Here is a 19036-nt window from a genome sequence, read left to right as displayed (position 1 = left end):
ATATCGACTGTTCGAGTTATTGGTTAATCTAACTCTTGGTAGGGTTCAAGGATCCAGATTTATTGATGGTTCCAAAGTATCCTTCTTAATGAAGTTAATGAAGTTGATATAAGAATTGAAAGCATTCTTAGATTAGCAAATCCTGTCCAAGGTATCATCAGCATCCGTCTATGAATCCAGTCTTGGATATTGTAGTATTTTTTATTAATCTAATTTATTGTCTTTATTTTTTATTAAAGTTTCTATTTATAACACTTACAAATTTATTAAAGTCTTTATTACAATATTCACTTATTACTAAGAACTAGAACACAACTACTTTAATTTATGTCGTCTATTTACTCGGACTAAAAACTCTACTTCATATTTAAAACTAACTGTTCTCAACAAAATTCCCTCTTTAAATATAAAATGCCGTTAATCGAGAATGCCCTCGAATTCGGACGGCGACCCACACCGAAAAGGATGGAAGGCAAACGGGTTTTTCAGCTGAGCGGCGAACTTACTAGAATAGATAGAATTAGAAATAATATGTTTACAGTTTTATGACTCATAATATTTATCGTAAGAATATATTCCATGTGATTTCCAACTATATTACTATCCTGTTTCTAGATAACTTATAAAAGGTATTATTTACTGCTGTCATGTTTTAGGCAGAATTCTATATGAAATCATTACTCTGTCGTTCCGAACACCAAATCGGTATGATTCTACTATTGATAGACATTAATCTTTACCGCTTTTGGTGTTAAAATTTACAATAATTACCGTTATATCTTCAGATTTTGTGAGTTGTGATTTTTTAACGTTTAGTGTAAAAATTTTTTATTTCTTCTTTCTTCATATTGGCAGTAGCGTATAACTGTCTGCTAAGACATTGATAAAATAACGTAATTACTTTCTAAAGTACCTCTTATAACATTGCAAAACCTTATATCGCAAAAACGAGAACAACCAGAAGAGTCTAAAAATGTAAAAATATACAGTGTGTTCCATTAAAAAATGGGATAAGTTTGTTTGTTCCACCTTGTTAATATGGACGGCCCTTTATATTTGAAAATATTTTTAAAGTATCGGGCTCTATGCTCCAACATTTACCTATTTTTTTTTTTGTATCAATTACTTGTATCAATTACTTATTGACAAATAAGTAATTGGACTTCCTCACAATAATGCCGCACCCTGTGTAGAGTTTACAATATCCTTCGTTTTACAATCAAAAACGGCATTCTGAAATTTAACGATTCTAGTGGAAAAGAAATGAAAAAAAAAATTAAAAAAACTTATTTTATTTAATTTATACTATTTATGTTAATTTATTATACAGGATATTAATTTATAATATATACAATCCTTATTACTAGTAATACTTAATTTTGACTTACAACTAAAAATATAATCCTAAATTCCTATCTATTAGCTGGTTTTCTTACTTCAATCTGTGTGCTAAAGCAGAAAATGAGCGAGTTATCATCGTCGTTGGTAAAAGAAACTTCAAGATCAACAAGACACTACAAATAAAAAGTATATAACATTAGCGTAAAGCTAAATTTTAACCTAAAATATCTAAGAAAATAAGTACACAATTAATATAAAAAGACAATGATTTTGCTTTAAATTTAAATTATTTTAATCATTAAAATAGGCTTAACTTATACTTAATATATTATTGGAATTTTAAGTGAATATAATTTTTAATGCACTTCAAATCTTGGTGAGTGACTATGTGGTAAAGTCTAGTTTTTGTAAAGTACGAATAGGTATCGTTTCGAACAGTTCTAAACTACGTGCATTAATGCGTATATGAGCTCGGCGATTATAATATAAATTCGTTACTGTGTCACTGGGTTTTTCAAAAAAATGTTATCGTAGTTCCTGATAATGCCTCTGTTTTACTTTCGTTCAGCCACCCTGTATACGTGATTAAACAATATGGTATAGTATTCATTTATTATGAAAACAGGCTACCAGTTTTGATCAATATGTACCTCCATGCTAATATCTGATGAAAATGACGTTCATTCAAGGCACAGTCTCTGTTTGATACACTTTCTGGAAATTCCAATATTGATCATCCTCTGTTTGATGGGGGTACTGATAACCTCATCGAAATTTTGGATCAACAACCTCAAATTGCACAAGAGTATTATGGCAATTACAGTAAATATTACAAAATGTTGCGAAATGATAAAGACGAACCAAAACTGTTTGATTTAGAAAAGTTTTAGATTTAGAAGAGTTAAGTGATTTAAAAACCGAAGAAGTGAGATAATTGGACGAGTAATGCGCCCCAGAACATGAGGAGGAAGAAACCAAAAAAGCTATTCAAAACCAAGTAGCCATTTTACAGAAAATATCTCAAGAAGAAAATAGGTATTGGAAAGAGTATGCAAGCGATCATACAGATTTTTTGGTTTTAGAGAAAAAAAATGATTAAACCTGGTATAACACAAAATATATTGTTTAAACTTTTATATTTTATTTTTAGACCTATTTTTGTATTCTATAGTTTGCATCAAGATTGAATTACAAATTATAAATACTTACTTCTGGATACAAACTTGGGAGATACATAATCCATGTGTAAGACACGCGTTCATTTTCCACTAGAGGGCAAACTGTATTGGTGATTCCTGTGCAAGCGTCTTTCTCGCATGGATAGTCTAAAGTCATCCCCAGTGCTGTTGCTTTATACTTAGGAGTTATAGATGGTACGTATCCAGCTGCAATTGTAATATTTATTCTTATAATAATAGGATAAATATTGTTATATTAATAAGTGTAGGTAATTTTTAGGTTTCATACACACCATCCCCCTTGCTTCATTATGGATATCGTTATAATTCGGGGTGAAATTTTCCTCGTCCTTTTCTTAGTTCAGGCGAGACTCGTTGATCTCTGACACTTGGTCGTAAGATCTTTGTACCATAAATTGTTTTTTCCATTAAATTCTAAAATCCTATGGTCTCAATGAATGACAACAGTTTCCTTATTGGTAATTTTAGGATATCTTCTGGTTCAATCGTCAGTTGACCAGTACCAGTAAATTACTGCATCACATCACTTAGCACATTGCAATGACATCGGATGTGTAATGGAGGTCTCATCTTCCATTTTGCATTTTCTACACCATGATTGTTTACCTTACCTAGTTGGTATAGGTATTTTCTTAAACGGCAATGTCTAGTCACCACATAGGCGCCGGCAGCGGGGTGTAAGGAGGTGCAGTTGCAGCCCCTGTCTGGAAAGAAAGTACATAGGTATACATGTATAGTTCTATATTTGATTTTGGTTAAAAGTGACTGTTTGAATCTCTCCTTTATTGATTTGCTCTTGAATAGCACTCCGTTTCTTTTGATGATTCCTTATCAGCAACTTCTGAACTTCGTTTTTTGTAGCATCGTTAGTGATGCCACAGAATGGTTTTGGGCCTACAAAGGTTTTTCTCTAGCCTTATTTTATTAATATTAAGTGATTTTATGAAGAGTTAACAATATCCACAATTCATATGTTTTGACAAGCCGCGTATATTACGGAAAAAAATTAATATTTGATGATTGTATTTTAGGTTTTGGAACATGCAGAAATTTTTAAAAAGAATAACTTTTTTTTATAAAACTAAAAATAAAAAAGTTTCCCTATGGTGTCGACTTAATTGGACCGTATAGATGAGTGCCTTAAGAACTGCAAAAAAAAATCTCATGTGGGATTCGAACCCTGAGCGTCCGCGTGAAAGTACGATATTCTCACCACTAAATCACTAATCATTGATAATTATTCTGTATAGACAAGAGAGTATGCTACGTCTCAAATCATAGTAGAAATGATTCTTGGTCAATAATTTAATTTTGGAATAAAAAATTACTACTAATGCGTAATAACCTCTAAAGGTGCGAAACTATCGATAGTCCTAAAGTAATGTAATTTAAATTTATAGGGTTCTATCGATAATTTCCCACCTCTACTAGTTTCATCTTTTTTTATTTCACAGCGTATTATGTTTTCCATCTTTTGCGTTATTTTGCCGGTTCTTAAGGCACTCACTTTGAAAGACAACTAATTTCTTTTTTCATTAAAATTATAAAATACAAGGTGTTTCATTTAAAATTATTAAGTTACTTTGGTTTGAAGTTTAAAGAACTAGCGTATCATTTGTGAATACCCTGTATTTATAAATTCGATTTCGATGTAAATTCCTGAAAGAACGTTATCTATTCATCATGTGCAAAAGTTTTCAATAGATTATAATGTGTAAATGATGAACTATTAACTTTGATAAGTTTGTCTCTACCTGTCAAAATTTTTGAAAAAAGATGAATACTTAAAAAATATGAAGTTCTGGCCTATGGTACCTTATACCACAGTATAATAAACAATCAGAATGCCCATTCTGCATCTCGTTCGCGCAGACGGAATCAGCCATGTTTTAGTCGGAACCAGTGCTGTTTAGTGACATTTTATCTTGTGTGCTTAGAAAAATAACCAGGTTTAATTTATTTACGGCAACTATACTTAGACATAATATGCACTATTTTATTCGTACTTTTAGTTGAAGAATAGATTAAATTGTTTCAAATGTACTAAACTATTAATCTCTACAGTTCTGTCGTAGCTGGTCAGAAATTTCTCAATTCGAGTCTGTTTCCGTTTAAAATATGGCGACCGCGTGCTGACAAACTTCAAAGGCGGCATCTGAGAGTGGGCATTCTAATTGTTATTTATTCTGTAACGTAACTATTCAGTGATAATGCAGGGAACATGTTTTTGAAACTTCAGATTTTCAAGAAATGTGTATGATAATTTAAAATATTGTCCTAATTATAATAATTGTCCTTAATAATAAATGGGGAATAATCGAAAAAATCGATATGAATCAATATCTGTCATATTCCCCCAAACTTTGAAGCATGGCTATTTATTGAAATTCGAACATTGGTACAGCAATTCTTTTATACAAAGACCGACGATTATGTCTATTTCGGAGATTGTACAGTAAAGGGATACAGTGCTGGAAGTGGACAAGATTTTTCGTACAATGCTAGGATTGTCCAATTTCGGGCTTTGCTCGTAACATACCTATGTACATAATATTGGAATAAAATTTTGGAACTTATTTTTAAAAAAAAATATCTTTAAAACATACGTGAGGTGAAATTTACGTTGAAATAACAAGTGCTACCAGTATATACTATACAAGGAGACTGTTTGCAAACTTCATAATCTGATTCTAAATTTACACCTGGTGGTATTATGCCGCCATCTTTACCTGAAACAAAAATGTTATATTTAAATATACTACATAATATAAAAAATTTAAAAAAAGATCGAAAACTTTTAGAGGGGTACATATATATCTTGGTTTCAATTAAAATAGAATCCTCATCTTGACAAAATATTCGCAGCATAGATTTATCAATCGTGTTAATTTAAAAAATATTGTAGGATTATCCCATATCTCTCAAATTTTAAAATATACGGATGGTACAAACTATATACTTTAAAGAGATCAAAGATGTAGTACTAGATGTAGTAATAATAAACTAGATTAATTTAGAACTGGAGGACAATAAGTGAAGTCGATTTTAACGTTTGATGCGCCTGTTGTCCACTAGATGGACAAAAATAAGGGGACAAAAAAATGTAAACATTGTTTGAAATTGTTTCCAGCGATAAGTATATGGAATTTTGGGTAAGTAGTTTTAAGTGATATAATCTCCTGGCTGAAAAATAATCATTTTACTTATACGAGTGTATTTTTAAATCATAATGATATTACTTCCTCTCATGTTACCAGTTGTATTGTTAGACCAGTCTGGTTAAAAAAAAAGTTGGAAAATTTTTTCGCAGATATCTGACGCTTTTAAGATAAAGGTGGGGGTTACTAGATGACGAATAGATAAAAAAGTACTCGTATTTTTACCTTGCGTTTTTTTTTAAACAATAATTTATGGTTTCAATTTGATTTTTTGTCTATAAGTTTTTTCCCTTATACTTTACATAAACAATATTTATATCATTTTTTATATCAAAAATATCTTTATTTTCCCGTTTGTTTCAATTAAAATTGATAAATAATTTACGGAGATATTTGCAAAAAAGCAGGTTTTTCCACTAATTTATAAATTTTATTAATTTTTTTATTAACAAAATAAAATGTTATTAATACATTTCAACATCGAGGTATTACCGTCTTTTAAATTTGTGCGAAAATTCCCCCCGATCGGTCAAATAGTTTAAAAGTTATTTAATTTATTTATCCCTGATGCTAAATATTTAAACTATTGAACTTGTCCTATTAATGATGCTAGACACATTTAGCAAGTTTCATAGGATTATTTAAGACTTAAACTATCTCAGAAGTTAAATGCATATTGCGTTTTCATCGAAATTATTTACAAAATAAACGTTTGAAAAAGGGGTATGTTTTTTACTTATAAACAATTGTAATTACTTCTATACTTTTCAAGCTACAGACTTGTACGTACAACCATTGTATAGCTGGTAAAAAAACTCACATTAAAAAAACCTTCTATGACCAATAGGAACGAAGTTAGGGACTATTTTTTTAAAAATCATATCTCCATTGTTTATACACATTAAGAAGTAAAATTTGCACAAATTTTGAATGAAAATCTAAACTTTATATTGAAATTTATAGCTATAAAATTCATCCAATTTTTCGAAACTTACAGCCCTTCGAAACGAAGGTACTTTCGAAAGATCGACATAGGAAAGTGGAGGGGATAACTGTTTCAGCTCCGTTTTTTTTTTTCGAGATCGGAATTGAAACAAGTAGGAAAAATTTACATTATCCCGGCTTCCATTGCAGCTAGAAGCCTCTTTTTTTTAATCTGCGGTAGCTCGTCGAAATATGAATAACTACATGGTTTTCACTGTCCGGGAAATATGGGAAACCTCGGAAAAATTGAGTCCATTTGAAATTCATAGTAAAAACTTACTTTTTTTTAATTTGGCTGAAATAGTCTGTCGCAGAATTAATAATGATGACATAATTTTCACCCGACACACCTCTTCGTGTGTCGGGTGATAATCGTAAAAAAAAATAATTTAAAACCTCGATTAACAGCCTTACTTCCGCGAATTCAGAGTTACGCGATTTTCAAATTTTGACAATTCGTCATTTGAGTGTCGAGAATCGTTCGATTATCGATGTGATAGAATTACCGTTCACACATTATTGCTCATTCAATGCATGATACTATGATTAAGAAGATAAGATATTGCGCATAAGTCGTGACGTAATTGGAGACCTGCACGTTCGTAATGTCAGTTTTTTGTATGTGTCAATAAACAATCTTTAATAGTTTGGAGATATCCTTTTGTGTACGATTATTGTAATTATTAAACCTTTTTTTAATATTATTATTTTGCTAATCGAATAATTTCATCACAGAATGTATAAAAATCCCATTTAACTTTAACAAGAATTCAAATTCTGGTCTCCAATGACGGCATGCGCGAACACGACCGATTTTGTGCTACGGGAAGATCCTATCTTGTTATTCATAGTATCATGATTCAATGTACATGACATGACTTTTCGCATGAAATTTTTATTTTTTATTAGGTATTTCTTATCTTCAGTTTTGTCTACGAATTGGTTGTTTGTAATTTGGATATGTATTGTAATTGTTGAGACTGTATAATTTATCTATATTAAATATCAAAGTGAATATTGTTGTTGCATTAGCTCTGTCTGATACGTTAGTGAATACAAATAAAGGAACTGGTGGCTGCTGTCCAAGGCATTTGTGAAACTGTGAAACAGTAGCTTGTCTTAGTGATGTTTTAGGTACAACTATATCACTTAGTCGACTTCTTCAGTCACCAAAATTAGATTTTAAGTAGGCTACTGAGGCCACAGAGGACACTAAATACATTCTTCAAAATAAAAGATCAAATGCTAAATCTGTTTTTAGCAAGCTTTACTATGAAGTAAACAAATAGCTGAACAACTAGACATTGAATTGAAGATGCCTCGTATAGTTTCTCGTCAAACCTATCGTCAAAACAAATCTGCTAACTCTTGCGAAGAATATTTCCAAAGATTTATTTATTTACCCCTTTTAGATAATATCTTAACTTCCACCTTCCAGGATATTACTGGACCAACTACTTACTGCATATTCCACAGTAGAACAAGAGTTGTCACTGTGGATTCAAAAGTGGAAAAGAGTCGTGCAAAATAATGGAAAACTTCCTGATTGTATTTTAGAAGTATTAGAAAACTGCGATATTCATAGGTATGTATCCAAATATCAGAATATTTCTGCAAATATTAATTACACTGCCAGTCAGTGCAGCAACAACAGACCGTTCTACGCTTAAGCGTCCAAAGACTTGGCTTAGAAAAAGAACTTCTGTTAACTGGTTTAGCACTCATCAATGTGAATCCTGAAATTTCTCAAGATGTTGATGCAATCATAGAGCGATTTGCGAAATCGGATAGGCGAAAAGAATACATTTTTATAAAATTATATAATATTTACTTTTCTTATAGTATTTTTAATCACTGAACTTTTATTTACCACTCGTTGCCGGCTGTTGCTGACGATTCGTGCACTTATAGCCTAATATGCCTAATTATAGAAATAACTATTCCTTAATTATATTATGTTTTTTGTTGAATAAATTAATTTAAATAAAATGCTGTTTACACTTATTCTTAACGTTTCTTCTTCATTACGAAAGGTGGCTATAACTACAGCTAATTGCTCTTTATCTTGAGCTGTTCTTAGTATCGAATGTGTGTCCATGCCTGTCCAGTCTCTTAAATTCTTCAGCCAGGAGCATTTTTTTCTTCCTGGACCTCTTTTTCCTTCTACTTTCCTTTCCATTATGAGTCGTAATAATATTTTTCTTCTCTATGAATGTGTCCTAGATAACTCGTTTTTCTATTGTTTACAATATTTAGGAGTTCTCTCTCAGCCATTCTTCTCAGCACCTCGTTATTGGTCACGTGCTCTGTCCACGAAATTTTCAGCATTCTTCGAAAAACACACATTTCAAAGGCTTCTATACGCTTCATACTTGTAATTCCGAGAGTCCATGTTCGTATAGCAATAAAGAATAAATGAATGTTGTTACAAATTGATATCCCCCCCCCCCGACAAAAAATTTCTGGGGATCAGCCACTGAAAGGTGCAAAAATCTAAATCCTGTATCAAAATCACCCTCAAGACCCATGACCCCCCCTGACAAAAATTTCTAGATCCGCCACTGATTAAAGGATGATGACTTAGTAATATTATGTGACAAACAAGTGGGGAAGAAATAGTTTTGTTTTTAAATTTATTGATGGTATTGAAACAAGAGTTCCTATTGGAATTTTTCTGATTTAATAGGACAGAAAGATTTTGGATGATGATATCTAGCTCAATGAAGAGACTCTGAAGGTCTTTTTCAGAAACCTTTCTCGGGATGGAGTATTTGACACCTAGATTAAATAGATCTAGTTCCTTTTTGTCAAAGACAACTTAGGAAAGATTTTTAAGCCTAAGGTGAAATGAAAAGTTAGAGAATTTTGACCTGTTAATATTACTGACATGATTCAATGAATTTGAATTTTATTTAATAAGATTATCCAGTTTAAATTTAAGTTTATTAAATTTAGTTGAGGTTACATTGTCTAATTTATCTGTACATTATTCAAAAAGTTGTTTAAGTTATCATATCCTATGTATTCTAATAAAGAGTCAGAAGAGAAATGTTCAAAGCTATGAAAAACTAGGAGTACTAAGTCAGTTGGTAAATTTAACAAAACTAACTCTTGAAAAAGTTTAATGTAGAGTACCAATCCAGGGATAACTGTCTGAACCTTTTAAAATAAATAACGAGCTGCGCCAGTAAGACCATTTCTCCTGTATTCGCGATTGAAAACAAAGTATCTGACCTCTGGCGGAATAAATTTAAACTACAAAAAGTGGTATAAACAAACCAGGCAGCTGATGATTTGAATAGAATTATTAAATTTTTTTAGTAAATTTCAGCATTATGACTATGTCACAGTATATTGCCAAAGAATATTCTTTTTAAACCAATATACTGTGACTACGTTAAAGTATTTTAAATCAAATCGATATTGTTCTGTTCCTCAATGCAATTCAAGATCGACAAAAGATATTTCTCTATTTCTCTTTCCTAAACTGGAAAACTTGAGGAAAAAGAGGAAATCAATAAAAAAAAATACCACTATCATTAAGTCAATAACATAATGAGAATACATAATTTATTTTCTTGAATAACAGGAATACAAATACTTACCATGTTGGGATAGTATCGTGAGGTTTTTTCCTCATGATTTATTACGGAATCTTTTAAATACAAATCATGTGCTATGATCTTTTTTGACCGGTGACTCTCCAAGTTAAGGTTGATTTCATGTAACTGCTTCCCCTTCAACCAATGGTCTCTTTGCTTCACCACAATACTCAAAGATATCATTAGACTAATTTCCATTTTTAAATGATAAAAATAACTCGTCTTAAACCAAACTAAACATGCAAAAGCAATGGTAAACATTAGTTGTTTATACCATTTATTTCGGCCATGACACTGCAATCGACCTGACCTCTACATTCAGTTTCAATCGCGAATACTGTTCAATCTGGCTTTGGAATAAGTAATACGTATGTCACAAACCAAAACCATTTATGAGACTTATGTAGCACTAAAAGAATCGGCGACAAAAATGGGTTTAGTAATAAACACCGACAAAACGAAGTACATGAAAATAAGCACGCAACCACAAATCCCATACCCACTTGTTATAGAAAACGACGTCATCGAAGCAGTGAACGAATTTGTATACCTGTGAGCGATCGTTGATACTGAAAATAATATTACCGCGGAAATAAACCGCAGAATTTGTACGACCAGCAAATGCTATTTTTGGATCAATCTCCTTCTTAAATCCACAATTATACCAAGAAATACAAAAATAAAACTCTACAAAACAATAATACGCCCAGTCCTAATATATGGTTCAGAGACCAGAACCTTAACAAAAACTAATGAAAACATGTTAGGATGTTTCGAAAGAAAAGTACTAAGGCAAATCTATGGAGCGGTGAAATGACAATGGAGTGTGAAGAAGAGATACAACTTCGAACTTTATATAATAAACCAGGAACCAGCTATCGTAAAACCTATTAAGATAGGACGTCTGAGGTGGATAGGGCATCTAATGCGGATGAAACAAAATGACATAGCTAGAAAAACGCTCCTTGTTAGACCCATTGGTCAGAGAAGAAGAGAAGAGAATAAAATCATTTGACATGAACCATAGATGTTCGTAGATAGATATAAGATTTAAAAACATACCTTAATAAATTATACGCAAAATTTTTACTAAATTCTTCAACAATACTTACATTTACTCACAAGGGTCGAATCGACAAAGCCTATAAATATAACTACAAAACTTATAACAAAAAAGTGTTGCATTTTCTTTGTTATTACTGTTAAATAAACTAGGAAATAGACTAAAAACCTAATTTTATATAGGTTTTTAAAATATGCAGATAGCATCAAGTGATCACAATCTATAGCAAAAACAGATAAGGTGACTATTTTCAAGTAATCTTACGGTATAACATTATTTTTTTGATAAAGGGTTCTCAAAAACATAACTTGTACTTGAGTGTAGCTCAAAACTATGAAGATTTATTGTCGATTAATATGATAAGTGTGTATAAGTTTACAGCTGTAAATATTACAAGCAAGTGTACAGATAAATTTTTACAAACCAAAATAATTTTTTATTGATAAAAAAGAACCATCGGTTTCGGGACTCACAATGTATTTTCCATCATCAGACCCAGTATGAATTCTTTCCTTGATGAATACTTGGTGAATCTCCAGACAGCAAAAAAATCAACCATGCAAGGCAGTCATAAAAGGGCTGTCTCAAATGAGAACATTAAAGAGATAACGAATTGGAAGAAATGTTTTAGATTCGTTTCTCTTCTTATTTCAAACGCTAGCACAAGTAAAGTTAATCCAAAGTTAATTGAAAATTGAAGTTTTACGAGGAGGTTCAAATATATTATCTGATCAGATCTGTTTTACTACACGAAGCACTGTATGCAACTTAACTAAGCTATGCAAGATATTGTCTCTGCAGGGATTGAGATGTTCCGTCTCTCTTGTTCCAGTTAAACCAAAGCACAGTGTTGCCAGATGTTAAATAAATAATAAATTTCTTCATTTTTTTACTTCGAAATCTGAGGCAAAAGCAGTGGCGGATCCAAGGGGGGATCACGGGGGTCATGAATACCCCCAAAACAAAATTAACTATTAATCAAATAATCCTAAGAAAAATAATTTAAAACCCATCAACCCTATAAGCAGGAAGTCAAGAGTGAAATGATTCAAACTCTTTTATTCTAGGGGTAAGTGTAGAATTATACGAAAGCCTTTTTAAATTGCTCTTTAAAAAAATCATCAATTCTAAATACAGTAATACCTCGACTAAGACTTCCACGAATTCAGAGTTACGTGATTTTCAAATTTTGTCAATTCGTCAGTTGAGTGCCAGAGGCTCATATAGTTTCTCGTCAAAACCAATCTGCTAACTCTTGCGGAGAATATTTCCGAAGATCCATTTATTTACCCCTTTTAGACAATATCTTAAATGATTTAGAAGAATGACTTTCACCAAAAGTTATGAATCTATTTAATTTTCAAGTCGTTTTACCTAAAACTGATAACATACCAGAAGATAAAGTTGCATTAAAAAAACTGTTGACACCAGAATATTATTGGATCAACTACTTACTGCATATTCCACAGTAGAACAAGAGTTTTCACTTTGGATTCAAAAGTGGAAAAGAGTCATGCAAAATAATGGAAAACTTCCAGATTGTTTTTAGAAGTATTAGAAAACTGCGATATTCATATGTATCCAAATATCAGAATATTTCTGCAAATATTAATTACACTGCCAGTCAGTGCAGCAACAACAGAGCGTTCTATGCTTAAGCGTCTAAAGAGTTGGTTTAGAAATAGAAAGGTTAACTGGTTTACCACTCATCAATGTACATCCTGAAATTTCTCTAGATGTTGGTGCAATCATAGAGCGATTTGCTAAATCGGATAGGCGAAATAGATAAAATTTATAATATTTACTTATCTTATTCTTTTAGTATTTTTAATCACTGAAATTTTATTTACCACTCGTAGCCGGCTGTTGCTGACAATTCGTGAGAAAATTTCAAATAACGAGTAAAAAAATATTTTACTCACTTATACCTAGCCTAATATGCATAATAATAGAAATAACTATTCCTTAATTATATTATGTTTTTTGTTGAATACTACTACTACATGTAGGTTTATAACGTTCTCCGCCGTTTTCCGACTTCCAATTGACACTTAGTTCGGTTGTTCCATAGGTCTTCTTCTATGGACCTCTCTCTCAGTTCTTTATTGATTGTCTACTTTGCCAACTTTTTTTCGGTCTACCTCGTTTTATCTTTCCTTCTGGTTGCCATTTTAATATTTCCTTTGGTCTTCGTTGTTCACCCATTCTTTGTATGTGTCCGAACCAGATAAGTTGTTTTGTTGTTAGGTCATCTGTGATTGTTCGTTTGATTCCCATTATTTCTCTAATGCGTTCGTTGGTAATCCTTTCTCTTCTAGATCTTCCTGCAGCTCTTCTCCGAAAATCCTTTTCCGTAGCTTTCAGTTGAATTTCATTTTTTGTTGAATAAATTAATTTAAATAAAATGCTGTTTACACTTATTCTTAAGGTTTCTTCATCATTGCGGATGGGTGGCTATAACTACGGCAAATTGCTCTCTATCTTGAGCTGTTCTTAGTGTCGAATGTGTGTCCATGTCCATGCCTGTCCAGTCTCTTACATTCTTCGGCCAGGAGCATTTTTTTCTTCTTGGACCTCTTCCTTCTACTTTCCCTTCCATTATGAGTCGTAGAAAGTTATATTTTTCTTCTCTCTAAATATGTCCTAGATAACTCGTTTTTCTGTTGTTTACTATATTTAGGAGTTCTCTCTCAGTCCTCATTCTTCTCAGTCCCTCGTTATTGATCACGTGCTCTGTCCACGAAATCTTTAGCATTCTTCGAAAAACACACATTTAAAAGGCTTCTATACGTCTCATACTTTTAATTCCAAAAGTCCATGTTTCCACTCTCTATAGCAATAAGGAATAAATTAATGTTTTTACAAATTGATATCGGATATCCAACGATAAGATATTAGGTATGTTAAATACATTCATTAATGTTTACACTTACATTGAGTTATTGCATTTAAATTACTTAACTTTGGTTTATACTTATTTATCCTTGGTTTGTTCTTGATTTTGTAGCTATAGGATAGGTGGGTTTAAAGTAATTGTCTTTAAAATACCTAGTTTAAATTGACAGCCCTTGATTTTTCAATATTTATATTTTAATATCTTTCCTTTGGTTTAATAGTCTTGTACACTTGATTTTACTGTCATAAAGTATGTGGGTTTAAATTATTTTTTTTTTGTTTAAGTTTAAGACCCCTTAATGTTGTACCCTTCTTTGTACCTGTAAGGTATTTGGGTTTTAATAACTTCTCATTCTTTTAATATATCGTCTAAAATAATTATTGAGAAAATGATTCCCTTAGATGAGGCACAAATCATATCAATCGTAAAGGTGCAAAAATCTAAATCCTATATCAAAATCACCCGTAAGACCCATGACCCCCCCTGACAAAAATTTCTGGATGCGCCACTGGGCAAAAGACTTTAAGCAACAATCCTAAAAATGGTTGTAGAATTAATTTTATACTGATTATTTCAACATTATTGTTCTAATAAAAAATATATAACTGCAGTTGTACTTGAAAGCTTATTATTAGTTCAGTTTTAATTTTCAGGTAAAAGTTTTTTGTTAGGCAACGTCGCTTAGGTAATTACAGGCATTAGGTAATTTTTAAAAATGTTTAGTTCACTTCAGTGTCGTGCGTGTGGTAAGTTGATGTGTTTATTGTTGATTATAAAATGTCGACACTGTGACGGCCTTTTGTAAGTGATGAATCGCGCGATCTAGGTAATGGTGTGCTTATAAATAATTAATAAGATGTTTAACCTAGTATTGAAGTGACTACAAGTAATAATTGGGAATGTTTGAGGACAGAAAATGATAATTTAGCCCCATCAAAAAACAGTTGCCAACCCTGGCCTATAGAATCCTGATTGGAATTAGAAAGATTTTTTGAGGCAGAAATATAATACGAAAGAGAACCTTGGCGAATACACGGGAGGGAATGGGGAAATCCCCCTCCCAAAGGTCCAAATTAATGAAAAAAATTAATGAAATATAAAAATATATTAGCTGACATGAAACTTAAACCTCAGACAGACAAATTCAACCCAACAAATCCGCTAGTTAGGAAAAATAAAGGAACTTATTTTATGTAGTTTGGTCCTTTTTTTACTACAAAGGACTGAAAAGGAATTTCAGCAAAACTAGACTAATGTCAAACAAAGATGACAAACCTATGACAAACATCGAAGGGACAGAGATAGAACACGTAGATGAATATACATATCTGAGTCAAAATGTCAAGGTAAGCAAAGAAAATCAGACAACCGAAATAAGCAGACGTGTAAAAATGGGATGGGAAGCATTAGGAAGACTCTCATACATACTTAAAAATAAAAATATACCTCAAAGATTGCGAACCAAAGTATTTAATTCCTGTATCCTACCTGTGCTTACATATGGAGCTCAAACCTGGACATTCACTAAAATAAACATGGAGAAGATCAGAAAAACTCAGAGAGCTATGGAACGACAGATGCTGGGTATCTCACTCAAAGACCATAAAACCAGTGAAAACATTCGTAATAGAACAAAAGTAAAAGATGCTGTCGAACTGGCAGCTAAACTGAAATGGAAATGGGCTGGACATAACGAACGTCTTACGGATGGCCGATGGAATAAAGAAATCGGAAATTGGCGGCCATATGAAGCCAAAAGACCATGAGGAAGACCGCAAATGCGATGGAGCTACGATATTAAAAGAACTGCAGGGCCAATGTGGAAACGTCTTACAGACAACAGAGATGAATGGCGAGAATTAGGAGAGACCTATATTCGGCAATCCGAATAGAGAAAGGGCTTAAAAAATATATTTGCAAACTCATAACACTCATGCATTACTGAGTCTTTTTCTGGGCCATATCTTTTCGTCTCCGTGTTTATTTTATTACCACGAGTCGGGACCAAATGCTGTGACAACAAAGAATGAATAGCTGCTTACCAAATACCAAACTGTTTAACGTTCTCTAAAGCTTCTTGATTGTAACACCACATTCTCACAAAGGCACAGTGTTTGTGTTTGTACATCTCACTGAAAATTACACCAAATGAATAGTTAGGGGCGAACATGCGTACGTATTTAGTTCCTTTAGTGCCTAGTAGCCATTTTTGACAGATAAAATATGCACGATGTATTGGTACTACCCTTCGTATGTACTCGGAAGTTGTTCTAATTATTATCCAAATTTAATCCATGCGCCTCATTTAATCCATGTATCCCAGATACATACGGTATCAGAAGGATTGAGCCCTAGTTGACTTCTTATGCTGGAGTATCTCCTAAAATGCCATCAGCTTAGTTTTATTTTCAATGATCACCATACCAATATCCTCTGCTGGGTCGAGAAGTGAAGTGAACATCTCTCTGGATTTATGGGTCGTGAGTGCAATAAAATCAAAGTCATCTGCATATCTCAATATTTGGGTCTATTTGTTAAATATTTAGCCTGTTTTGTTTACTTCTGTATCTTTCAAACTTTTTCATAATAAGGCGGCACGCCAGCGCATCACCCTGTTTCAGTCCTATGTCCTATGTGATGAATTATTTTGCTAATACAGACTCTCAAAATATAGTAACAAAAAAATATTAAGCAATACTTTTAAAATTGTTAAAAGTTAAAACATTATTAAAAATAAAGCCTGTTAAATAATTATTAAAAATATGATTAAATCAATAAACTCCAAGAATCCTGAAATAATACGAAATTATTTATTAAATACCGCTTTAAATTAAAATTATCATTATCTTACGTTCAATCTTATTTATTAATATATTTGAAGGATAATATTATTTTTTAATTTAATTATCAAAGCAATTTCATAAATGAAATGATAAAATATATGCGATAACCAATTTAATGAAAGATATCATTATCTTAATATATAAATGAAGTCTAAATATAAATAACTTTACATAAAAGTTTAGATCTGACAACTTATGATAGTAAACGAGTAAATGCGTTTAAAGTGGGCCGACCCCCCCTAAAACCATTGTGTTTCTCAATAGCTATATCTTTATAATTCCAATTCAAGTAGTTAAACATGACACTATCAAAAATCTTAGGGATGAATGATACTATGAACATACTACGATAATTGTTTACATCATTTCTTGATCCTAATTTAAAAATAGGTGAAATAAAACCTTATAATAAATAAAGGTTAAGTTAAAAAGTTTATAAAATGGCTGAGATAGTAAATGTCTACATTTTTAACAGAATATTTGGGGTTACATCATGTCCAATAATTAAAATATTAGGCAGAGCTCCCAGGTCTCCAGCCTCCCCGCCGAATGATTATTTGATTAAAAGATTTTTCAGATGGGGTTGTCATTATCTGTCTATCAAATCAAATATGTCATCAGATTTTTTCATTTTAATATACTGTAAAAAAGTTAGTAGCAAATAAATCAACATTTTTTTTAATTTTTTTTTGGAATATTATTCGATGTCCTTTTCTTATTAATGAATTTCCAAAAAATTGTGAACTACTAATACTCTAAGACAGTGGCTGATCCAAGGGGAGGGGTCACGGGGGTCATGTCCACCCCCAAAACAAAATTAAATATCAATTAAATAATCCTAAAAAAAATAATTTAAAACCCATCAACCTATAAGCAGGAAGTCGAGAGTTAAAATGATTCAAACTCATTTATTGTAGGGGTAAGTGTAGAATTATACGGAAGCCTTTTTAAATTGCTCTTTAAAAAAAGTCAACAATTCTAAATACAATACCTCGATTAACAACCTGACTTCCGCGAATTCAGAGTTACGCGATTTTCAAATTTTGACAATTCGTCATTTGGGTGCCAGAGAATCGTTCGATTTATCGATAAGATAGAATTACCGACTACACATTATTGCTCATTCAATGTACATGACATGACTTTTCGCACGAAATCAGCACATTTTTATTTTTTATTAGGTATTTCTTATCTTCAGTTTTGTCTACGAATTGGTTGTTTGTAATTTGAATATGTATTATAATTGTTGAGACTGTGTGCTACATTTTATAATTTATCTATAATAAATATCAAAGTGAATATTGTTCTTGCATTAGCTCTGTCTGATACGTTAGTGAATACAAATAAAGGAACTGGGGGCTGCTGTCCAAGGTATTTGTGAAATTCTGAAACAGTAGTTTGTCTTAGTCATGTTTTAGGTACAATTGTATCACTTAGTCGTCTTCTTCAGTCACCAAAATTAGATTTTAAGTAGGCTACTGAGGCCATAGAGGACACTAAATGCATTCTTTAAAATAAAAGATCAAATGCTGAATCTGTTTTTAGCAAACTTTACTATGAAGTTAACAAATAGCTGAACAACTAGACATTGAAGTGAAGATGCCTCGTATAGTTTCTCGTCAAACCTGTCGTCAAAACCAATCTTAACTCTTGCGAAAAATATTTCCAAAGATCTATTTATTTACCCCTTTTAGACAATATCTTAACTTCCACATTCCAGGATTTTATTGGACCAACTACTTACTGCATATTCCACAGTAGAAAAAGAGTTTTCACTGTGGATTCAAAAGTGGAATAGAGTCGTGCAAAATAATGGAAAACTTCCTGATTGTATTTTAGAAGGAAACTGCGATATTCATAGGAAAGGCAACTCCATCCAAATATCAGAATATTTCTGCAAATATTAATTACACTGCCAGTCAGTGCAGCAACAACAGAGCGTTCTACGCT

General features: G+C 31.9%; 1 protein-coding gene across 1 annotated transcript; it reads right to left on the bottom strand.

Moving 5' to 3' along the window:
* Positions 1–1276: 1276 nt before the first annotated feature.
* LOC140439324 (uncharacterized) lies at positions 1277–11551 on the bottom strand. The gene is made up of 4 exons (XM_072529165.1): positions 11397–11551; positions 5147–5269; positions 2551–2726; positions 1277–1514 (listed from the first exon to the last, which is right to left on the bottom strand). Exons 1-4 carry the CDS (start codon positions 11467–11469, stop codon positions 1413–1415), a joined length of 474 nt encoding a protein of 157 aa, XP_072385266.1. The 5' UTR covers positions 11470–11551; the 3' UTR covers positions 1277–1412.
* Positions 11552–19036: the final 7485 nt, after the last annotated feature.

The sequence above is a fragment of the Diabrotica undecimpunctata genome, chromosome 4 (genome assembly GCF_040954645.1).
Source record: "Diabrotica undecimpunctata isolate CICGRU chromosome 4, icDiaUnde3, whole genome shotgun sequence".
Classification (NCBI taxonomy): domain Eukaryota; kingdom Metazoa; phylum Arthropoda; class Insecta; order Coleoptera; family Chrysomelidae; genus Diabrotica; species Diabrotica undecimpunctata.
The sequence above is the reverse complement of the archived record's forward strand: the minus strand, read 5'-3'. Positions and strand labels throughout refer to the sequence as shown.

Excerpts from the sequence above, each read along its gene's own strand:
- LOC140439324 (XM_072529165.1), bottom strand. The coding sequence starts at position 11,469 with ATGCAACACTTTTTTGTTATAAGTTTTGTAGTTATATTTATAGGCTTT. Across the intron at positions 5,270-11,396 it reads TTCGACCCTTGTGAGTAAAT|GTAAAGATGGCGGCATAATA; the intron begins GTAAGTATTGTT and ends TTTTTGTTTCAG. Across the intron at positions 2,727-5,146 it reads CAACGTAAATTTCACCTCAC|CTGGATACGTACCATCTATA; the intron begins GTATGTTTTAAA and ends TTACAATTGCAG.